The sequence below is a fragment of the Drosophila virilis genome, chromosome 2 (assembly GCF_030788295.1).
Source record: "Drosophila virilis strain 15010-1051.87 chromosome 2, Dvir_AGI_RSII-ME, whole genome shotgun sequence".
NCBI classification, from domain to species: Eukaryota; Metazoa; Arthropoda; class Insecta; order Diptera; family Drosophilidae; genus Drosophila; species Drosophila virilis.
In genome coordinates, this window is record NC_091544.1 from 16,541,178 (window position 1) to 16,567,027 (window position 25,850).

At 40.4% G+C, this 25,850-nt stretch overlaps 2 protein-coding genes across 2 annotated transcripts in view; one reads left to right on the forward strand and one right to left on the reverse strand.

Moving 5' to 3' along the window:
• Rim (Rab3 interacting molecule) overlaps window positions 1-25,850 on the reverse strand; it is a 277,876-nt gene that overhangs the window by 106,811 nt on the left and 145,215 nt on the right. The window lies entirely within an intron of this gene.
• cpo (couch potato) overlaps window positions 10,511-25,850 on the forward strand; it is a gene marked incomplete at its 5' end in the record, with an annotated part of 62,937 nt that continues 47,597 nt past the window's right edge. The window contains 1 exon segment of the mRNA XM_070207691.1: window positions 10,511-11,773. Coding sequence (XP_070063792.1) covers window positions 10,511-11,773 — 1,263 coding nt within the window.

The window sequence follows — 25,850 nt, forward strand, 5'->3', positions numbered from 1 at the left end:
CCAAGTCCACAACTCGAACTGTGCGTAAGTTATGCTAGTTAGTAGATGGGTGACTGGGCTGGGCGGGAGATTAGCCTCCAACCGAAATTCTACCTGCTGGACCAGCAAATCCCTTCAACGCATAAAAACTTTTGTCACTTGTCTTTCCCCCCAAGCACTTTATCAGCATAATGCTTTTCTTTTCTTGTGCTTTTCTTCTGATTTTCTTATGCTTTGCTTTTACTTTGCTGCTTTGGGGCTTTTTTCGTACTGCTTCAAATGCGGAGCAACAACAATAAATCAAATAAAATTTCCCCAGTTGGATTTTCATTTTATTGCATTTACTTATTATTATAATTCGCATTTTCTTTCTTGCGTCAGCTGTTGTATGCTCTGCTGGGCGTAAATGGGCGTGGCAAGCAGTCAGTTTTAATGACTCTGCTTAGTTTCTGTTGCTGTCTCTGTAGCTGCTTGGGAGCTGCTATTCAAATCTCCAAATGCGAATCCGACTGCGCGTACAGCAGAGTCTTAACTATTGTTAAGCATTCTTATGCAAAACTTTGTGCACATTTTGGATATTATGATAAAGATTTCAAGTTTTACGGACACAAGTCCCAGCAGTAGCCCCTCGCAGCCAAAGCGGCGGCAAGCTGTCCGTTCATATTCCACAGCTGCTGCTCGTGGAGGCCTCTCAATTGGAAATGCTCATAAAATATGACCATTGCGTGTGCCTTTTTGTGTACATATGTGTGTGTGTGTGTGTGTGTGTGTGTATGTTTGTATCTTAAAAAAACATCAGCAACGAGTTTTACAACAAACTGTGCAGTGCAGCGCCGTCAAGTGCGCTTTCCGCAGCTAATTGACATCATACTGAACTCATTCACATTAATTAATGACATCATACTCCAGAATGAATGGAGGGGCCAATCCGGAATGAACTACGAGTACGAAAACCTAATAAAAATAAAAACAAGAGAAATGCGAGAAACTCCTCGTTAAAGTCGAAGATTAAATGCTCTACCCATAGAACACATAATATGCGATACCTTCATTTGTTGTTCATTTCTAATTTGTAATTATTTCGAATATTTAATTCTCAATTTCTCATCATGTGCACAAAAATATTCCAACGATGCCAGATTTTTTTAGTGCATTTTTTTCATTATCTCTTATAATTCCATTTAGATGGTTTAAATAAATCAGGAATAAATATATAAATATATATATATATATATAACAAACGGTTAAACGACTTATTTAGGGTGTTAACCGATTATCATGACAGAACTAAATACGACCCTTTGGTAGGGTATACAAAAGAAAGAACGAACTGGCACGCGCGTTTTGCGCTTTATTTGACGCAATTTACATAGGCTCCTACATATATTTAATGAGTGCTACTTGCGCTGAGTTGCCTCAGAAATTGCTCTTTTCATTTGAGCAATATTTTCTTAAATTTAAAAATTACTATCAAGTATTAACCACAAATTGAGTTGATATTGATGGCTTTTGGCTTGGTCATTTGAACTGTCTGTCTCAGGTTTTTGATTTTTTGGTATTTGTCAAAATTTATTTGCATCTCTCAAAATCCTTTTGTGGTTACCAAATTCAATAAACAGTTTGCCATATTCTGCCTGTCGCATGCACTTTTGTGGTCAACGGTAAACTGAGAAAATGGGAAAACTCTTAATGAAAATAGGAATGGCAAAAATTCATTTGCTTTGGCCATAAGGATAGGAATTCTATTTGGAAATATGCTTCAACCTATACAATATTAAATTTCAAACAGCCTTTGTTGAGCCAGGCTTTTTTTCTGTGTAAAATTGTTGGCAAAATATCTTAAAATATTTCCATTAACTCTTGCTTAAAATCATTGCTGTTCAATCCACAAGCTGAGCTTATGACTAATTCATTCTATCCTTTGCATATAATAAAATGAAATATAAGAAATGGGCTCGGGGGCAATCGCAAAATGCTGAATTCAACTTAAACACAGGCCCTGTGGTTGTTGTTGCTCTTTTGAATAGATAGATTGTTTTTTCTTAGATTTGTTGTGGTTGTTTTTGTCATTGGGGCCTTCTGTTTATGCAAATAATTGAGCAGCTGACAGCTTCTTGTTGTAGTTGACTCTGTGACATTGGGCGCTCATTTTGGGCAACGAGATTTTGGGCTTTTGCAATTTTAATTGCATGCAGATTTACTGGCCCACTGAGACTTACCAACAAGTTACATAGAATGAGTTATTCAAGAAGCCTTTTCATGTCACAAAAAAAAAAAAAAACAGAAATAGAAGTAAAGCTGTGGCCATAAAGCATTTCCATGCGGCATTACAAGAGTTTTAATTGAAAATGAGTGGCATGACCCTTGACACTGAACCTGAGAGAGTATCTAAAATGTGAACCCAACCAGTTTCCCTTGTCAAAGATTATGAACTCGACCCCCTCTGAACTACTTTCCAAAGCTGTTGAGCTGCTGGCCATTCTCTCTGTCTCTCTCTGGGGCTGATGCTTTAATTATGCAAAATTAACGTTAATTAATCTCGGTTGAAGCAATAAAAAATAATATGTATAGAGAGAGAGAGAGAGAGATAGAGAGAGAGAGAGAGAGAGAATGAAACACACTGCCTATGGCAGAGCTTAGCTGGCGTATATTATTCTGTTATTTCCCAGTGCTTTGAAATTTGCACAAATTTGCCAGAAATGAAAATTAATTGCAAATGCTAATGGACCTCACTGAATTTAATGGCAGCTCGCAGCCAAGAGGTGCCATATCATATCTCTTCTAGTATAGAGTATAAAGACTGACAGAAAGCTATTTGAATTGTTTCGTTAACGCTGACTTTGACATTGATGCTGATGATTTGTCATTTGGCTGTACTTTGATTGTGGTCTGGTCTTATCTGATGTTTTTTGTTTTTGTTGCCTATGATATAAACGAAAATCAATGACAAAATCAACTACATTTCAGCAACGAAATATATGTACACGTACATCAAACGTGCGGTCTATATGGTTTATATACGTAACTAGCCGAGTACTTGATGTGAGAGGCCATGGGAAAGCATGCCAAATGTGGTTGTATGCTGGATACGATAACAATGTAAACCACAAAGCAACAATTGAAACGATGCCCGATTCGATGGCAGCTTACGAAGGCTGATTGAAGTAGCGCTCTGTGGATGCGACTCTCCACACCAAAGCACTCGAAACTCGATTGGGCCAAGCTTATTATGATTGCCATTGAGCTCTATAGCTATTTATAGCCAACCCAACTGGAAAGCAAAAGTTCGATGAGAGAAATTGATAAACTATCAAACACCCTGTGGCTATGCATCAGTCTTTAGCATGCGAGCATGCCTTTCGCTTGCTTAAACTAAAATGATTAACACGCTTACAAGAAAACAAAAGCAAACAAATGAACAACTGTAATGTACCCTGTAATAAATCATCTCGTTTTAGAGTATCATTTACTTACTAACAGTCAATAGTTCTTTGGCTTAAACAAGAAATCCGCTTTATTTATTTATTTGCGAGTCGCCAGCACATGCATATGATACATTTTAATCATATTATACCCTGTAAAACCCACAAAACTATCTATTATATATGTATGTTATGTATGGTACAGCTAACAGATTATTAGCAAGTTATGCGGCGTCTAGATATTTGTCAAGGATTGCTCACGTACAACAGCTCTTAACATTTTTCAGGGTCAATTCCACATAACATGACAATATCTGCAAATACCTTATGTAGTTAACGGCTAAAGGGTATTCTCAAGCACCATTAAACTCTGCTTTTGGGCTACCTTTCTCTGGGCAACAGATCGTGCCACGCAGGGCACACGCTTCAGTTTCAGCTTGAGCTCCAGCGCCAGCTTTAGCTTCCATCTAACGTTCGTCACTGTTCGCTTGAACTTTTGAACTAGTTTCACACACAGTTCTCAACGTTGTGAGTGAGCCAAATCTTGTATTCAATCTGCGCATGAGTTTTACATTTTCACATCTTTTACATCTCGGCTGGTAACTGGCTGCCCGCCTGTTCTTTTCGGTCGACGTCTATTACATTAATGGCCACAATTGCCGTGAGTGAGCACGTCTATCTAACAATCTCTATTCAAATGTGTAGATGTATCTGTGTGTGTGAGTGAGTATCTTTCGGATGCACGATTTATGGGCGCACTCTCGACCTGACTACGCTTATTGTCGCTATCAGTTGTTGCCAGATAAGTTTCTGATAAACTGGTGCGTTTCATGTAATTAAGCGCTTGCGATGTTAACAAAAATATCAGGGCGCAATAGTTCAGATTTCAGATGAACAGATTATTGACCAACACTGGCTGACAAATATGATAAGGCAACTGCACTATTTATTATCACACAATTTGTGCATATTAGTTCCGCATATATGTCTATGTAATATATAGTATGTATGCGAATGATCCGCAAATACCCATTAAGCAAACGGAAGTGCATTAAATGAGATTGACATTCACAATGGTAAACAGTAAAGGCGAATTGAACTAACATTTATTGATTGCATGCTGGAAATTTGAAAGTATCAAATGAAAAAAATGTGAGAAAAAAATTATATGCTGTCTGCTGGCACAAAAAGTCAAAGTCGATGGCTGATTGAGCCCAGAAGTTTGCCAGCTAGCTGGGAAATTAAATAGAAAGCCCTGCAAGACGCGAAAGACCAAGACGATGATGGAGTTGGAGATGTGGACGTAGACGTAGACGAAGACGGGGGCCCAACCTACTTACCTAGTCGAGTGTCTGAATGTTTGTGCATTGAATATGCCGTGGATAATAAAAACCAGCAGCTAACGGGGAGGCGGCTGGGCGTGGCTACTACCCTAACCAAATGTGTGCGTGTGTCTGTGCATGTGTGTGTTTGAGTGTGCGCTACATGGCGTATGATGGATTTATGTTTAAGTTGCGTGCAAGCAACTTAATGGATTTTGTAATTTTCAAAAAATGCTCAAACTAAACAGGAGCAAAGGGGTAGGTGGGAGGGAAGGCAGCTCCAAAGAGCAAGCGCCGCCAGTAGGCAAGTCACGTTGAAAGAACTTTTGCTAGCAAAACGCAAAACTAACTATCTTGCAGATACAAGATACTAGTACGTACTCGCAGTTGCCATCATTTCGAATGGCTGGCAGTCCCAGCAAATGGAGACCACCAAGAGCTGCTGCCTGCCGTGTGTCTATATCTGGCACTGCCACCGCCTTGCGCCAACGAATTGGAGCATGCCAAGTTATAAAAAAATATATATATGTTTCTTGAGCATTGTATTTAATATGCGCACATAACCATGGCAACGTAAACCGAGCTGAGCTCAACTGAGTTGAGCTGCCAGCCCCCTTCTTGCTGTATGTTTCATAGTAAAGACAGTCAAAATAAAATACAGAAACAAAAATAGCTCGAAATGAAAATATGCTTTGTGGCCAACGAGCCGAAACTTGAATACACTTCAGAAGCTCCTCAATTTTTGCTTAAATTGATATCAGGTTGTATACGTATGTGTAGAGATTGAAAAGATTATTGCATCGATTGGTTATTTTGCTACATTTCTACAGATTATATTTTTGAATAGATCATTTGCTGTTTTTTTATAAATTTTCTGTTTATTCTCCTTCAAATGCATATCAATTAGTTTTATATGAATGAAATATACTAAAATAATTCTGGCATGTTTATAATATCCGAAAAATCCTCTGTTCATTTTAGGAAAGGTTTCGGTTTCTCATTTCAGACCCTTTCCTGACAATAGACATCAAAATATGAGCAAATCGGTTCAAATTCAAAAGTGAACTGGCCTGCTTTGCTGTTTTTTCTTCGCTTGTAATTCTCAACAAGTTTAAGCCTCGTTAAAGGGATCCAAATTCTCGGAATCCTGGTCTCTATGGGAAAGCTTAGATTCTAGCCTCTCATAAAAATATAATTTACAGATCTTGCTTGCAGTTTATGCCACATTCCTCCGTGGTCACATTTTAACCAAGTCATGATGATTCCCTTCTTTCTGGCTGACTAACATATTATAATACCCATTTTATGATAGTGCACAACGTATTACGAATCAGCCGCCTGGGTATATCAAAGTCAGTTTTAAGAAAAGTTGTCTGGCCTATTAAATATTAATTATGATACAAACAGTGAGCACGATACGCTGCGCAGCAACAATAACAATGCCAACAAAAAACAACACCAACATTTATGGCCAAAACCACTTTAAGTATTTTGTAGTCTAGCAGTGTCGGAGCCACTGGGCGGATGCCATCTCGCATTCGAGCCCCGGCTCAAGCTCGGGCTCATCTCCTCCCAGAGCCCAGCTGACGAATTTGGTCATAGATAGAAAACTACCTACGACTCAAGGTATCTTTTGGATGCGAGCGAGTATCTGTAGCAGGGTCAAAAGATGAGCGGGGGGCATCTACTTATATATATAAAAGGCTGAGATCACGTGGGCGGGGTACACGTAACGTGCACTTGCGTTTAGTTTATCTGCCGCCATTAGCAATGCTAATTGTTGTTGTTGCAGCTGCAGTTTTTGTTGCTGTTGCAAATGGCAATTGTGAGACGCCAAACCGCTGACAAGTGATCCGCCGGCCCAAAATCATCTTTATTTTTATGGCAGCAGCAGCAGTGCAGCAGCTGAGAAACTCGTTTTCCGCCTCTTTACAACGATCATAATGATCATTATGATAATGATGATGATGATGGGAACGTGGGCGTGCATCGATTAGCGTCTGTTGCTTTACACAACAGACTGTATCTATTACAATAGATCTGTTTAGCTACAGTACAGCCCAGCTAGCCCAGCGAGACCATTTTGTATGTAATCAGCGCCGCTGAAGGCGTGGCACCGCCCAATTGACCCAATTCGAGCGACAGGAATCGTGGAGATAATTATGTGCCACGATGGGAACTCCCCGAGTGCCCCGCAACTCCCAAAAATCGACGGTGATATGTAAATTTAAGGCCAAACTTAAGGTTTAAATCGAGAGCAAGGAAATCGAAAATTGCTCCAATTTGCGACCAATTTAGGTCGGTTTTTAGGGCGTGGCATTTGTTGCTACTGCCTCCGAGTTTCGTTTCGCGTTTCGGTTAGTGGTTGAAATAACAATAAAACGCATTTGTCATTATAAAAATTACATTTAATTATATTTGTTTTGCGCCAGCCCCAACAAAAACGCGCCCAACTTCCGTTTCAGGGGTTTTTTTGTTTAAAAATGTGTATATAGAAAAAAATATAGAAATAAAACAAATTATAAAAACAATGCAAAATGGAAGTCGATTAGAGAGACGCGACTTGGCTGGCTGTGAGCTCAGCAAGCGTGCGGGAAATTCATTAGCAATATTTGTGACTAGTATTTGGCTGGCTGTTGTTGTTGGTTGTTGCTGCTTTTGTTGCGCTGTACTTTTGAGTCTCTACTGACTAATTTCCATGGCAGACCAACGATAAACAACAACAAAGGCTGCGTCATTATAGTTGCTGTCAGGGCTTTTGTGTGCTAGAATTTGTAACGCAAATGCTTGATTGTTGTTGTTGTTATTGCTTTATCGCTGTTGTGCAAATTTCACAGCACATATTATACATAACCCCATAGTAGAGGACAGTGCAATAAATAAAAACGAACGAACAAAATATTTGACTTTTAGAAAAAGTAGATGTTCTGCCAAATATCACAAGATTGGCGATTCCTAGTTGGGAATTGATTTATCTATTATGCTTTTTGCAAGTACTGTAAGAATTGCAAATAGCGATTAGAAAATGATGTGATCGTAAAAGCTTTAAGATGACCACATATTTATATATACTTATATTATATATAGACATTGAGCTAATAAATAAATGCTTATACAGGCATTTGCAAATGAAGAATTATTGTAAATTATCAATTATAGTTTTTACAATTTATAGAACTTTTTATACTGAAAAGTTGATTTTTTATGTTGAAACATTGAAACCTTAACATTTATAAAAGAATATGTCAACTTGAATGAGAAATGTAAAATCTAACGTTTTAGCCCGACTATCTAAACACAAGTTTCCTTATAATTGGGAAGATAACAAGCCGAGTAGTATTTTTTTTCTTTCTCAAATTTTATGTTGCTACTGAAATTTCAGTATAAAATGGTTTCTGACCACCGCAGATTGCCTTTCATATAATATATGATATTAAACACGACATTTTTGTCCTCAGCCGCTGCAACATGTGGCTTTCATGCATTTAAATTTAATGGAAAATTGCGATAGCTAATTGTTTGGCATCAAACTCTACAACAAATGACCGAGTTAGACAACTAAATGGAAACAGAGTTAGTAGAAATTTATGTATATTGCGCATACGCACTGTCGGTCGCTGACATTAAATTCAAAATTGTTCGCATTTCGGACATAAATCTAGCATGCGTCGCTGGCATAGCAGCCTATTTAAATATTTGTCATATATTATGTATTGTGTATTCTTCCTGGCGATTAGTTTTTGTATATCCATTAATTATAAATGTTGTGGGTGTAAAGCAGCTGACACCGCGGCAACACCCCTTGCTTGTAGCTAATTCTTCATCCCACAACCCAACCACGGTCTGCCTGATCGCTTTAAATTTGAATTATGATTAGCAAACGTTGTGTGCAATTAACTCAAGTGTTGCCAATAGCCGCATCCCAAATAAAAGCAACACATTTGGGGCTATCAAGCTCTTGCTACTGGAAGTTTCGAGGAGAGAGGGTGGTGTAAGAGGATACTTATATATACCCCTGCTGCCGTATTTATTGTCTGCATAATTTGTCGTATGCAAAGTGAGGCGATATATCGTATCTAAGATGCTTGGCGTCGCCAACCCACAGATACAGATACAGATACACATACAATACTCGGGCGTTGATGGGCGACAGATTCGAGTCGCTTGTTGCCGCTCGCCGTGTGTCCTTAGTGCTTCCCTGGCGCCATTATAATCCGCATTCATAGCCCTGTTTGTGTATTGTAGTCAAATATGTGCATATATTGTACAATACGAACACTCATATGTACGGTATATACATATGGTATCTCTCTGGGATCATAGCTTTAGTTATGTGCATATTTTTGGAGCGCTCGTTTGTAATACAATTTCGGTTTGTTGTCAGCTCAATTTTCAAGTTGTTTCGCATATGTGTGTGTGTGTCTATATTCGATTCCCATTCTGTATGTCCAAACTGTCGGAATGTCTGTCTTTTCGTTTGTTTATTTTCTTTGCGGTTGCTGTTATTCTCATTCAGCTGTATTCAGATTCTCTTCTTGACTGCGCAATGGAGTTGCCAGCAGCTGCGGATACTGCCGATGGCTCTTGGCGATAACCGAAAGCGAAATACAAACGGAATAGAAATACACAGTGCGAATTGTTGGCATCGTGTCTGGGACTGACCTACACAATTTGCATGCTGTCTGTGTTTTCTTTCATTTGCTCATTTTCTACGAGCGTCTTCCTGCTTATCATTATTCTATCACAGGCGCGTTCTTTGTTCTTGAACTCTGTTGTTTTAATTCGGTCTCGTCAACTTTTACGTTTAATGCATTCAACTGGTTCGCTCACATAAAAAAAAATAGAACTGGTTCAGTAATATGCGTATTTAGTTTGTGGTTTATTATCGAAGGCACTATGTCATTGTTATCGATAATAAAAAGAAGTCACGCTTAGTTTATTTGTTTTTGTCAACCACTAACCAAACAACATATATATGTGCGTCAACTTATACATTGAATTCAACTGGTTCTTAAACTATCGAATACACAAGTTGATGTTATCGATAAGAATAATCGAAGAGCAATCATTTTTCTCATAATCGAGTTTTTAAAAAAGGTTTGTTTTTCTCATTAAATATAAATCTTATATATAAATACACTATTACAATTCAAAGAAAGTGTTTGAAAACTGTAAAAGTTAACATTTTTGTCTGCAGCAAAGTGAAATTAAGGAAATTTGTGTGCCCTAAAATTGGCGAAAATGTTTATTTTGCTCTTCACTTGGTCAAATGCGTTCTGTTCGTCACAGTCTGGTCCCCAAATTCGTTTTTTAGATTACAAAAACTCAACACCACGCGAATTGGTTGTCGAATTCGGAACAAGGTGTCGCCTGTTGCAGCACATACAGCTGATGAAATTTCAGTTTCAGTTGACAAAACGGAAAGAGCACATCTTGAATATTGCCATTGGTACACTTGAAGCTTGGAACAAGTTTGGATGCTCGAATTTCGCTCACTGTGTTATATTTTCTATTGAATTGTCGCCATGTTTGCTCTTGAATTATGCAGCTTTTTCAAGCACAGCCTCTTGCGTAGCCCTCTCTTACGGACCGCCAATCACACGTCTTGTGGGGTGCGAACATTTGCAGTATGTTGAATCAACTTACAAGTATTATTGACAATATGGAAATGTTATTTGCAAATTTTACTATATTTCTAAGGCAATAATAAAAAAGCAGCTCAAATATTTGTCCAGCAAACCAATAATGTGGTTCAATCCTTTTATTGCCCTCTTTCAGGTTAACTGAGTCGCCAACATAGCCCACTACCAGAATCAAAACCTGTTGGGCAGCCATCACCATCTGCTCCACATCGCCGAACCGCAACTGCAACTGCTGCCCGCAGTGACGACGACGCCGACGCTGACAACGCTGACGACAGCAACACCCATAATACCCAACACCAACACCAATACCAATACCAACACACAAAACCAGCAGCCAGTGTTTGAAAAAGCCATCACCATTTCGTCGATTGCGATTAAACGCAGGCCGACGCTGCCGCAAACGCCAGCGAGTGCCCCACAGGTGTTGTCGCCGTCGCCCAAGCGCCAGTGCGCCGCCGCCGTATCTGTGCTGCCAGTGCCCGCAGCAGCAGTCACCGCACCCAGTGCCCATTTGCAGTACGCTAGCTCGCCGGCAGCAGCAGCAGCCGCCGCAGCCGCAGCAGCAGCAGCAGCTGCGCTCAAGGGCCATCAACTGAGCTTTGCACATCCCACACAGTTTGCGGCCGCAGTTGCCGCGCACCACCAGCAACAGCAGCAGCAACAGCAGCAGCAGGTCGCCTACGCAGTCGCTGCCTCACAGCAACAGGCAACCCATACACACCAGCAACATCATCAGCAACAGCAGCAGCAGCGTTTGGCGCAGTACAATCAGGCGGCCGCCGCCGCAGCTCTGCTCAATCAGCATCTACAGCACTCAGCCGTTGCAGCTGCCGCTGCGCATCAGCAACAGCAGCAGCACGTCGCTGCGCTGCAACAGCAGCAGCAGCAGACACCTGCCCATTACAGCGGCTATCAGCTGCGTCACGCGCACGCACAGTACACGCCACAGCATCAGCATTTGGTGCTGAGCAGCAGCAACAACAAACAGCAGCAACAGAGCGGCAGCAGCAGCAGCACATCAGCAGCAACTGTCGCCAGTAACACCCAAGCAGTAACAACCACTGCGCTAAGCGTTGCCACAGCAGCAACAGCCACAGCAGGCAACAACATTACAAATAGCAATTCCCCGGGCAGCTCTGCGCACGAGTCACAGTCGCACGAGTCAGCGTCCATTTCAGCGCCGACAACTCCCTCGCCGGCGGGCAGCGTTAGCGCCGCGGCAACAGCAGCAACAGTCGCCAGCGACAGCAACAACAACAACACAAACACAACAGCAGCAACAACAACAGCAATAATCGGCAACAACAGCAGAGACGCCAGCATAATGGAAAATCAGATGGCGCTCGCCCCGCTGGGACTATCACAGAGCATGGACTCCGTGAACACGGCCAGCAATGAGGAAGAGGTAAGTGCGACAACCCATTTTCAAGGGAAGACAAAACTCGAAAACTTTTGGAGTCGATAACTAAGAGTTTACTTTTTTCCAACTAAGTTATCAAAATAATCGGTTTGTGGCCAAATGCTGCTCAAGTGATCAAAAATATAATTCGAGGCCGTTGCGATAGAAGCCAAGAAATACCATTATTTTTTATTTAATTTTAAAAAAGTGGCCTCACCCCCAAGTTTTAAGTTACCAACGCAAAGGTAGTTAACTGCAAGGGAGAACAAACCAATTGTTATTTAACAAAATGTATCTGCAGGACGGGGCCACAGAGAATACATCTAAAATGTAATAAATTGCGTTTCAAACTTGAAATCAAAAGTTCTTGCAAACAAAAATTTCCTTTCTCTTGTGTTATCAACTAGACATACTCTCTAGGAATATAAACGTTGTTAAAGAAAACTTTACGACACCGGAGCTCCGTTCGCTCTTCAGGTTGGGCGAGTTGTATTCGAAAATAGTGAAAAATTATTCGCAGATAGTTAATATTTAGAAATTCTTCAAATTTCGTTATAATCATATACATACATAAATAGTAATAATCATACAGAAATATTACCAGAAATACATTTACCTCTGATAGAATCGAACATGAAAGTGTTTTCCCATTAAACAAGCATACATTAATGAGAGATGTGTCATATTATAGTAATACCTATAAATATTGTCCCAGCAACGTTAACCTAAAATATTTTCCTGAATTTGTTGAATATTTGAGTTGCATCGTAAAAGTCCAAGCGCAGATAATAAGCCGTACGCAAACAAACTCATGATTGAAATGTCAAGTGCGTGTATTTGAACATTTATACACATAGTCCCACACACGCACACACATACTCACCCACAAACGCTGACACACACACCCACGCACAGCCACACAGACATTCTAATCTCTAGCCCATTACCAATGCCACTTTCATGTGTAGAGCTGTGCGCGCTACATCAACCGGCAGCTCGGGCGTAACATTTTGTGAACTGACTTTTGATTTTTCCCCTTTTTTTTCGGTGGGGTGTAATATTGTGTTATAAGAACCAAACGCAGCAGCTCGCCTCTGCGCCCCCAATGTAAGCGGGCATGTGCATCAGGCAGCTGAAGAGGCTGGCGGCGCTGGCTCTGCCGGAGGATTCGGCCAGCCTTTGGTTTACTTTGCTTTTGATTATGCGCCTTGTCATATGCTACACATTTTTCACGCTGCTTCTTTTTCATTTGGCGGCGACTTCCCACTGAGCTACGGCGCGTTATCCGACGGCACGTGCCCAAGGTCCCCACCCACGCCCTAAATCACACTTAAACGCCCTCCTGTGAGCCCCCTCAGTGAGAGTGCATGTGTGAGTATATATATGTGTGTGAGTGTCTGTGTGTGTGTATGCATTTGTCTCCGCTCATGTCAAGTGCTACGTGGCCTTTCTTAAAGCAGCCCAGGGCGCAGAGCCCAAACTCAAAGCATTCAGCAAGCGAGGCGCATTCACAAGACTCTCCTCCTTAGGCAACCTTTGCACGAATGGAAGCGATGCGTTAAATTTGATTTTATCCTTGATGTATAATGCTCTACTGCTCTGCTTTTGTTTGCGTCCTCAACCTTTGCCCTGATTATGTTTTTCAAAAAATATTTATAATGTGATGCACGCGAGATGTCAACTAAATTTATTTAAAGGCTTAATAATGGCGCGCAACGCAATTGCATTTTTCAAACGAATGCGCAATACCAACATCAACAACAAAAATTGCGAATATAACCACTGCGGGCCCAATTTCCAGTCCGCGCCACCGCTCTTCACATCTCTTCTTCAACCCCTTTAGTGTAATGCATTAAACTGCTTCCCCAAAAAGCGCATTAAAAATGCATCAATCACGTGCTTCCACTTTGGGCTACAGTTGAAATTGCCAAGAGTGGAGCACAAGATAAAGATGAACACGAAAATGAAAAATATTTGCAGCAGGAATTCAGTAAGCAGAAATAACTCTGCTGTCCCTTCAAATTAATCAAATTAAATATAGGGCGAAATGGCTGAACACTGCAAAAAATACTTGAAACAATAATGTAAGCTGTCTTAGCATAAATAAAACACATAATAACAACAGTTATATGATTAATGATAATCAATAAAATATTCACCTGGACTTCCACCTAATTTTTTACCATAACTCAACACACAAATAACTCCCGAATCGCACCATATCTTGCTCAAAGATATTCTGGTTTAATTCTACAAGCGTTTATTTGAGAGTCAGATAGATGGATATAGATTTCATATTTTGGGCCTCAATAAAGTAGGGATAAAATTTACTCTCCAACTTCTATATGAAAATATCTAAATTATAATATGAATCGTTTTATTAAAGCTATAAATTCATATTGGAGACCAAAACCTGGGCTTGTGAATTTGCTTAATATCGGATTCATGAACCGAACTCAAAGACAGAAAATTTATTCTAATTTTAAACAAATATGGTTTATACTTAGCCTGGGCCCTATGCTGAAGTGTCTGCAATAATATCTATGAGATGTATTAAATCTGCTGGGAATCTACTGCATGAGATTTAGTAACGATTTTTGGCTTGAAAAATCATCGAATATTTATTTTTTGCACTCATCTGATGCAACCCACCTACAACCTACCCAACCCCAGTCGTTTTAGTTAAAACAAGTCAGAAAGTAAAACAACCTTTTTGAAGAGGATTAAGTCTTAGCAGTCAACTGGTATATGACGGCAACTGGACTCCAGGATAAAAAATTGTATAAATACAAAAATTAATAAATAAATGAAATATATGTATACATAGAAAAAATAAAGCCGCAATTTAAAAATCCTATAAAACTTATTAAGGCTTAAGTTTAAAATGGAATTTTTTGCCGTGTACAATGGGCACATTCCTGACTGCTACCTTGCATCACCCAGCGTGGCAGGGCGTGCACAGGACATACATATGTGTATAAATATTCCAAGGCAAGTCGTCGACCTGGCCAACAGCTCGAATCTCTCGCACTTGTCACACCTTTCGCGTTCGCGCTCAGCCGCTGACTTCATTTGTATTTATGAAAGTGTGGCATATGTCCTGTCTCCTTCTAGCTTACCCTTTAACCCGCTGCCTCGTGTGCATATGTGTGTGTTTTTCGCATGAATTATTGATAAGTCAATTAAAAAAGTATGACTGCAACTGATGGCACTTAAATATTTTACACACCCGACGAGCTTCCCTCGAGGATATGCATTACCTGCCGCTCCACCAGCTCCTTTGCTATTTTCCCCTACTCCCCACACCCTGGCGCTTGTAACCCTTAGCTTTTCTTTCATTTAAACGTTTTACGAGTATGCAAGCGCTTTAAGTGACCTTTGTCCGGCGTGCGACAACTTCAACTGAAGCTGACTCTAGCTTGCAAAGGCCATTGAGCAGTCAAGTGTGTGTGAGCACCTGCCATATAAAAATTGTGTGTGACAGGGCAGCACTCCCTATGCCCCAGACTTCACTAACTTCTATTTATAGCATCCACATTTGATATTATCAAAGCTGCAACAAAGCATCTCCTTACCCTGCTGACCACACAAACTGGCACACACAAACACAATGCAAGCCGACAAAATTGTGATAGCACGTCGTTAACCCTTTTCCTCTCCTCTGCGCACACCAGCAAATGTGAAAATATAAAATAAACTTAATAAAACTTGTCACAGATGTTGCACTCACAGCACAAACCTGCAACTTCCTCGCCCCCCTTCTGACTGTACAGCCTTGCATTTTAAGCGTTGCGCACAATTAAACCTTTAACTTTTTGTTAGAGTTTGGCCAAAAAGAATTTGCCTTACTAACGTACGGCCGCAGCACCTCTTCCACCGCACCACCGCATCCGTCCTGTGGCATGCTCTACAATTTTTGTCATGTGCTCTCGACGGAAATTGCCATGTGCCCAAATGGCGTGCTGTCAGAATGCTCTTTCTTCTGTTTCCCCATCTCGCTTTCTATCTCTCTCTCGCTCTTACTCTCTCGCATCCTTGTCAGTGACAGTGCTGTTTTTCATTTCCTAGTTAAATGTATTTTTCAGTTGGACATTTTTGCATTTGTTATGTTGTTGCATGCTAATAAAGTAGTGCCCCAGCCGTAAAATTGCCTTTTGCCCAAGCTGACCGCTAGGTGGCGTCAACACTTAGTTAAAATTTTACATACAACAAAGGAAATCAAAGAAAACGACTATCTTCGACACGCTGACGATTATATATATTTGTGAAAACCACGTAGTTGCTAGTTTGGTGTAGATATCTTAAAAAACATAATACTTTTTCAAACATAAACTCATATTTCGCCAATTTGCCGATATAGCTTTATAATATAGGATGTCTGGAGATGATAAGATATAACTTCTTTGTGTGCGACGCATGAAAAAAACTAGAAGGTCCAAAGTTTTGTAAAGATATTTAAAAAAAGTTTTTCTAACAATAACTTAATTTTCGACCGATCGTTCCTATGCCAGCAATATGATATATGGGTTCGATGTTGTTAAGCTTTTCCATATATGTAAAGGGCATAGTGAAATTGTAAAATACTGATTTTGCTCAAATAAAATCTATCGAATCAGCATCAGCAAACAGCACATCAAATAAAACTTAAGCATTACTTTCTGCTTTAATCACACTCATAGTGAGAGCTGGTAATGCCGCATCTAACGGCAACTGTTGCCTGCATGCACAGTTGGCAAGGCCGCTGCCATATGGACAGGTTGCATCTTCTCGCTTAGTGCTTATAAATAAATGCAATGTGACTTGAATTGGTTGGCGTTGCTTTTAAGCGTGGTGCTTTCCGCCACTTGCTTTCTTGGTGTGTGGCAAATTCAAATCCACATTTTCGCTCTGTTTCTTACTTTTTTTCATTTGTGCCTGGCACGTTGCATGAAATTGCTGTCCAAAAATTTATTTGTCGTCTCGACACACGCTATAACTATAAATAAACAAGCAAGCGCTTGCGAGCGAAAGGGACAGTCAGCGCGTGAGAGATAGAGACAACAACAGAGCAAACACTATAGACGGAGCAGGCGATTGGGACAAGCCAACAACTTTTGGCCCAATGAATTTCTAAGCAACTTTTGTGTGGTCCCCAGGGGTGTGAGCACACACAGACATATATTAAAGGGTGTTTGCCACACCCCCACACAGCCCCCTTGATCCGTTTCGTTAAGTGAAATGTCAACGTTGGGTATTTTTTTTTTGCCATTTGCGTTTTTGTTTGTGCCCCGTTTAATGGCAAATAAAAAAGAGTTTGTGACAAGGCTTTTAAGCCATTTTCGGCATCCGACTGTATTTTCTAAAAAGAAAAAAATGCCGCCAAATATACCCCAAACCCAATACCCTACTAGACGCCATAATGGCTGGGAATTTGATGCTCTAGTGCAGGCGCCGGAAGTGCCGGCAAGTGCTTAAGAAATGTTGAGCGCCATTAGCCGGCCACAATTGGCGGCCAGGACACAAGAATTTCTACGATTGCTTCGTGCGACAGCACACCCAAAGCCAGTCGAAAAGGTGTGCCCAGCTAGAGATGTGCGCGTGAGGAAAGTCGTGAGTTGTAATAAACCATAATTAATTTGGCTTGAGCTCAAGCCATACATTTCACATTTCACAACACTTATTGACGGCAATGTTAAAGGATAGCGCAGAAAGCATAGAAAACAAAAAAAATGTCAAAAATGCGCCGATTCGAGGAAGAATTAAAAAAATGTTTAAGGATACCCCATAAAGAAATGCTTCTCTAACACTCTCTCCCTCTCTCTTAAGAAAGAAATGGTAGTGAAAATTTCAAGACTGAAAACTACAAAACCTAATGAGAAACACACAAAATGAAATTGGAAAGCCAGAAACAATTTTTCTCTGTTAAGCATTTGAGAGCTTACTTTGAGGGTATTCTTTAAAAGGTCTTCGTGTCGTGTTGTCTGACCCTCGTGTCCGCTACCCTTCCCTAAGATTTGCTGCTTTCACCTTGTGTCCTTTGTCTGCGCCTTATTCAATTTCGTTAAAGACAATTTTGCGTTAAATGAAATTATGAAAAGGTCACAACTGAAAGATGTTATCGGAAATAATTTGTGTAAAACTAAGTTAATTGCGCCAACTGGTTGAAAACCAAAGTGCACGCAGTTTAAGTGGGAACGAAACTTGCGCAGTGCCTTATCGTTTGAAGGATCAACCGATTTTCCCATGCAGTTGATGACCTTTTGGAAAGTGAATATCAACGTTGAGTACTTCAAATATATATATATATGTGTATACTACGTATGGCAGCTGTCGCTGATTAAAGTTCAATTAATTAAACAAATGCCATATTGTAATAATGCGACCATATTACAGTTGTCTCTCGCGCCCGGCGCCACAACAGGTCACCTGCTCTTACTCGTCCTCGTCCTGGCACCTGCGCCACGCTGTTGGCTCTTCCAATTGCATGCATTTAACATGCATTAACCACACGCCGTGTAATGCAATTAAAAATGCAAACTGTGCACATAAATTACACGCTTAAATAATGCAGAAATTAATAAGTTCTGTTTGCCCAGACCCACAGCACGAGCTATGCCCCCACCCCCATCATGTACACCACCCTAGTGGCCATAACTCTTAATTACGAATGTGCACAGTGAATTTTCCACAACACGTGTCTGAGGTGAAAGCTGAGAAAATGCAGCAGAAATTGCAGCTGAAATTGATGCAGCTGCAGGGCCGCATCATTAATATCCCTTGACCCGGTTTAGCGCTTAACGGCGCCCTGCGGCTACATTTAGCACCTTTGCTATTATCCTTTTTGTGCTTTTCGTCTCCTCAAATCATCGTCATCGGCGCCAGCGGCTGTTGCGCTTCTACCGCTCATTAAGTCGGTTTTTCACTCACTTTTTATAGCTCATTAGCTGTTGCTGTTGCTCGTCTTGGCCAATTGCTGAGCAACAAGAATTTACGAGTTGCCATCAAATCGACAACATGCAAACGGCACATAAATGAGATCGCCAATAAATGGGAGGCGGCATGCGAAAAAACCCAAAAGGCGAATTGTTACAACTAATTAAGGGCACATCCTTTAACTTAATTACCAAAAGTTTTATAACAGGCAACTCTCTAGTGTTTGCTATTTAAATGAAATATTATGCATACGCAACGTGTTACATCAAATACCTCGACTCGGGAGTTAAAATTGTGTGCACAAGATGAATAAATTGTCATTTAATTTCATTTAAATTAATTTAAGGGCAGCAAAATATAGATATTATTAGATAGCAAACAAAGGCAATGGATACCTAAACCTCCAGTACCATCGATAATATTATCGCTAGCTTTGTCGTCCAACTATTATTATATTTAGTTCTGTTTGACTTGACAATGAGAATTGGCAGCACACTCCATTAACCAGTTTGAATGAGCCAGATAGAAATCTAAAATCTAAACACATTCAGGGAAATTCAAATTATTGCAGTCTAGGCAGAATACATAAATCTATTACTGAGTTCAAACTCGTTGCTTCCACTCAATGCTCAGTCTGCCTGCTTGTTGCTTAACATCAATTGAATTTAAGCGCCCTCAATTGCATTTCCATAAGCGCACGCTTCCTGTTTCCTGTATCCTGTGTGTGCTTAAATCATCAGGCTGCTCCAATGTCTGCTCTGTGCGTGTGAACTACGTGCCGAAATTGCCGTTAACTGGCAATCCGCGAGCTTGCCCCTTTGTCCGTTCGCGCCCATTGTCACACGCATGCGACGTATACGTAATATAATAAATAAAGTAAAATAAACACGCATACGCATCAGAAAAAGAATATATACCCAAAGAAAAAAATAAAAGAACCACATTTTTGCTGACATTTGCAACAATTTCCGCTAGGGTCAGTTGTTGATTCATTCGCCCCGCCCCAAACAAGGGCCGCCCCTGTTGGTATGCAATGCGACGTTCACCGTCTGCTGCCTTTTTTATGATTATTATAAGAATTTTTCTCCTTGGCTCATTGTTCGGCTACCCATATTTTTTTTGGCTTGTCCCGTTGGTTTCCTGGTTAACAAACGGAAATTTTCTGTTACCGATTTGCCACTGCTGCGGCTTTAGTTATGCTTGTTCTTCTTCTTCTTCTTCTGTTGAGTTTGCCTTGGCGACCGGCGTCCAACGACCGGTTGCTGTTTTGTGGGTTTGTTCACTTTTTGTGTTGTGTCATCATCGACACGCAAGTCAAACAAATCAGCAAACAAACAAGTGCCTTACCGGGAGAGGGTCTGCGCGGGTGTACCGGTGTACAGGTATGAGCAAGTGCAAAGACACGTTGCTTTCAGCATGGCCTAATAAACAAACCAGGTTCCAGTGTGGCCCGTATCCCATGTAAACAGCAGATCGTGACCAAGCAAATGCCAAAGGAACCAAAACTACCCGTTTTCAGTTTTCTTCTTTTGAATTTTTTTTTTTTTTGTTACACGTTTTGGCCACGCTCATTGTGGCTTGCTTATTTTTTACGTGGAATAATTGAAGTTTCGAGTTTTGTCGCCTTTTTTGTTGCTGGGCGTTTTCTTTCTTCAAGCCAAAAGTTTTGCGGTCAGGAAAAAAGGTTAAACGTAATTAAATATTTATAGTTGAATGGCCTGGCCAGAGCGGAGTGGTCTATCAATTGAAAATTTATAGGCTGCAGTCCTACTCCCCGACCACCGTCTGATTTCTCATTTGAAATTTAATTTACACGCTGCGGTTAAATTTGTTTTTATTTATTTTCACTCAAATTGTAAATGTAAAGAGCGGCTGTGGGTGTGCGGTAATTGAAAATTGTTAAACAAATAATAACAGGCAACATTCGTATTTTATGTACCTTCCGTCGCCAACCCAAATGATGCCCATTCCTCAGCTGCTAATGTGTTGAGCATGTTGCCTCGTAATGCGTTGACAACACGCTAGGCACATGCCACTGGAAACATAGACAGGACACACAGAAAAAGAGCATCACCAGCCAATCCCAGCACAGCAACAGCTGCTAAGACAAATGACAATGCCGCATGCCACCCAGGCGTGGCGAGGTAAGGCGTGTAACCCACCCATGTGCTGCGTAGGCGCCGCAGATTTGTGGCCATTGTTTGGCCATTTACCAAGCTCCAACTCCCAAACAAACAGACAGAGAGAGAGAGAGAGAGAAAGAGAGAGAAATAGAGAGAGAGAGAAAAAGAGAGAGAGAGAGCCGCCTGGCATAGAATCTCTTTCAGCTACTCGCCGTGTGTGCTGCTGTTGGAACTGAGCGTACTTTAGCAGCATTCATTAGTAACGGCCCCGGCGGCCCCAAAGTGGTGATGTCCATCATAATTAGAAGGCCTGGACTCCCAGGCATGCGTCTCAGACAACACTAGGCTCTATTCTTCTGCTAAGCACCTCTCAATTTGTCTCATACTTCTGTTTTACACAACTTTGACATGCTTACATAAATGATTCGTGCAATTTGGTTTATTTGCTTTGGCAATTCTATTTTGCCAATGCGTCGCCAATTTGATTGGCTGTGGTACAATTGGATCATTAAGCACTCTTCCCCCCTGCCATGCGCCCTGACAGAGGTGCTGTTTTAAATCTCAACTAACAATTGCAACCAACACTTTACAGCAAATTCCAGAGCGTATGTGTTGGTTGTGTTTCTTTTGCAGGCAGTCAATCATAAAATATGAAAAATGTACACACACACACACGTACACGTACACTGACACACACACACACACAGTTGCTCACACACGGACACCTACAGTTAGGCTGCAGGCAGCACACAATTCTCACACGAACGCGCAGGCGGCGGCCATTTGAGCGGAAACCGGAAATCAACTTTAGGGCGCCTTTTGTTTATACGATTTTATTTCACCCTCAAACCAAACAGCATGCACCACAAACAACACCGAAAACAACAATGGAAAAAACAACAACAAATCGCAGCTGAACTCGCTGCATGCCAAAAATAGCTGAGCATAACTCTGAAGCTGCAGGGGGCGATGCAGTATGAGCAAGGGGATGAGGTTGTGGAGGGGGGGGGGGGGGGGGGGGGGGGTTATAGTTTCAGTTACTCTTTGTTTTTTAGCGACGTATTTTTTTATACCTCATGCTGCTCTTATTTGTTTAGCATGCGATTTCGCGCTTCGCTGGGGGAGTGTTGCTGCAACCAGCTCGGGCGTGGTTGTGGGCGTTGTTGTGGGTGGACTGCGCGTAGGGACCTTTACATTTTGGCACAGCGTTTGATGTTTTATGCAAGCAACGCTGTTGTTAGCGGCAGCAACTTTAGTAAAAATATGCAAAGTTCAGCTTAAATTCGGCTAAATCTGTGGAGCTTGAAATCCACAAGGAGCTTTAAAGCACATGAAATACACAAGTGGAAGAGCATGTATATCCTGCATGCAGTTAATCTACTCTATGACTACCATTCTCTAACATAAATCGAATTTTTATCTCTTAATACCTGATAACAGAAAAGTAAACAAAGCTTTAAAGCTCATTAAAGCTACTGATGGAACAATTTTGGCCAGATATTATGAGTTTTCGCCAATATTAATAGAATATTTTATATTTAAAAAGTAACGTGTACAAATTCAAAAAATCAAGCTATAATAAATTTAATAGGATGCATGCAATTAATACATTCATGATTGCATTTCTTAAATATTAATGGAATATTTAAAATTTAAAAAAAAAGAAAAGCAAACAAAACAAATCAACTTAAAACTCCAGAAAGTAGTAAGTTAGATTAATTTAATTAACTTCACACTCAACTTGAGTTTAAAATTGAAAGCTGTTCCTATAGACAGATAAATCAGTTGACTGCGCTAAGGGTTCAATTTGATATTGGATACAGAATTTAAAAAATATATTTTTATATAAGCTTAAACATACACTATTAAACTTCAACTTCATACAATTATACGCTTTTATGATAAACGTTAATAAATTAATCTGTGAAATCCTTAATTATTAAGCTGTAACTCTCACAATAGTTAAAAGTGAGCTTAATTGTCTAAACTGATTGCAATTAATCGCAAAAGAAACGACAAAGCTTTATGCATAAAATCGATAGATGGAATGCTTCTACTTGTGCATCCAAGGTTCGCATTACTTCATAGCTACGCACCTTTAGTGCTGGCCTCGCCCCCGCAATTAAAACCTAGCAGAAGAGGGCTTGTACAGTCGATCAGCGTTTCAAGTGGCTGATGCTCTGGTTATGAGAACGCACATAAATTATTCAGTAGAGTGTTTCATAGTTCATTTACCTAGCTAAGTACCTGGCGGGCAAAGGCATGTAGAGGCTGCAACTTTTTGCTGGACCACTTTCCAGTTGGTTAATGCAGGCTGCGCAACAACAACTTCCGAGCAGCAAACAAAAAGCTGGTCAAAAACCATTGAAGCATGTTTTTAATAGGGCGCCAAGGGGCCAGCAGCCGGTGCAGCTAAAAAATAGAGCTCAAGGGTTGCTCGACAGCCTGAGGAGGGATGTGCGCGTTGAGCAATTCATTTAATTTGAGTTGCATGTAAGTTGCTAAAGCGCAGGGCACAAGGGGCAGGTGGAGCGGTTGGTAGGAGTTTGGGTGCTGGCACAGAGGTTTTCGGCTCTAATCGGAATACACAACTGCCGTTTGTCCCACTGTGCGAGGGCAGTCGCGAACAATGCGCCTGGATGTATGCCATAGAAAACCGATTCCATTCTATCCACTTTGCGTAAACATAATTTTCTTTTCCGCCTATTTACACCACAAAAGGCGAACAAACTCTAAAACAGCCAACCCCAGAACTCGAACCCGAGCCCAGCCCCGGGCCAGCTCCAAGCTCAAAAGAGCTGTGGCAGAAAGAAAACGTTGCTTAATTTCAAAATGTGGAATTCATAGAACACCATTGAGCATTGTGTTGCATTAAAAAGCAGAAAAGAATAGGCATATGCTGCACGCCTTTTTTCTTGGTCTGGGAACAACCATTGGGAAGGGATTGGTTAGGCAGTGTTCAGACGATTTTATTGGACAACAAGGGTTAAGTGCGTTAGCCGCCCATTGTATAGCCACATGCTCACAAATGATGGTGATTGGGCATTTCTTTGGGTGACAAAAACGAGTTATTCAGCGACCACCCAGCCTTAAAGTTCCTTGATCGTAAATCAAGTCAAAATGCGGACCAAGAGGCAAATTCAGTGTTTTCAGATATCAGAAATATTTGAAAAATACATGCACTAGCACATTAAATAATTAAATATATATTATAACAAGGTTCGCCTTTCCTGTAGCACACTTTGTTATACAAATTTTATATATCTACCCAATTGAAATCTCCACGTCTGACCACGTTAGTCTTGCGGTGACAAACTTGAAGCTAAAGAATAAATTTTTCATTTATTAAACCTTTGACCGGCATTTGCCACCCAAACTTTGAAAATGATTTCGATGGAATTTACCAAATCGCAGAATCATCAATATTCATCATCATATTCATCAAATTCTTCTGTAGAGCCTGGAAAAAAAGATTGATGCAAATAGGGTAAAACTTAAAATTTCGCCCAACAAATCTTTGAATTGGTAGAAACCTAGTTTCCGCAAAAAGTGAGAAACAATCAGGTAGTCAATCACGAAATAAAGTTTTATGTAGAAGATATCGTTCCGTGATTGAAATTGGGAATAACTTAATATTTTTAATTTCTAAAGTGCTTTCTACAAGTTTCATAATTTACGTTCGAAGAGCCGCGTGTGTAGGGTTAGCTGGGTATATAATGTCACTCTGAATAGGTTTAGTTTTATTAAATTATATTTTAAAATAATTTGCATTTCTGATCATATGTTTTCTATTCTTTGATTGCAGGTATGCATCGTAGCACTTATGTCATCATTTATTTGTTTATGTATCACGCAAGTATTCACAATTTCAAAATTACACCTGAAGGCGAATTAGCAGTTCGGTCTGTTGGAACTATCAAGAATTCAATCAAAATGTAATTAGTTTAGGCAAAATCTGGGTCATAAAATGTCCATTAGGAATCGCACACAAATTATAGAGCTCATCCGCCCGCGAAATACATGATATCAACTGATATGCAGCTAAAGCGAAAAACCGTGTACCACACGATAGATATCCACGACGAGTATCTGGGCATTATATGAAAGGGAGGGTCAAAATCCACAGCCCCATGGCTCCGATATCCGCTGAAGCGGTCAATTTTGTTCGCGTTCAGCTGACGTGCGCTCGCGTAATTACAGTCCAAAATGGTGACATGACGTTGCCCTCTCTCAGATTACGTCCCTCCCATGCTTCCGGCATTCCACCGCCTTGTTTCGCTTAAGTACATGCAAAATTATCAATTGTGCGAGCAACGCAGTCGGAGCATAGAGAGCAGGCATTCGGGTGAGGTGGAAAGTCGGTGGTACACACACGTACACACACACATACACACACACATACACACACACGCGTACACACAAGGGAAGGGACGGAGATGTTTCGTGTGCAATTTGGAAAACTAAATTGTTCTATTGTATTTAAGTTAATTACTCATGCTAATTTGCCTTGTCGACATTGTTGACGCTGTTGACAATTGCCATGACGTCCACAGTAACACAAGATTTTGCACAGCTATTTCACTTGATGGTGTTGTTGTTGTTGTTGTTGGAGTAATTACTTGCACAACCCGTCACACTGTCTCGGATATCAAAATACCAATTAATGTATTTTCCTTATTTAAAATACATTTGTAGAGAATTCACAGAATTCACAATTTTCATCTATTCGAAGAGCCGAGATAAAATTTATCGCATAGTATAAATACTTTTGCACTACAATCATACTTAATTCAATTTTGGTTTCCATAAAATATAAAAGTTGTTCCAAATCTGCAAATCTTGTTTTAGGCAAAAACAAAAGTTGGCGAAACTCTGTAAGATTTATTGTTGTGATGTTGCTAATTTTAAGGCCAAAAAACCAGCACTATTTATAAAGCCGTAAATATATTTACACTTTACCTTATACCTATGATACCAGAATTTGATTGCATGTTTTCAAATGTTTGTACTGAGATATGGTTATAACGTCAATTAGCCTTTCATTTGTC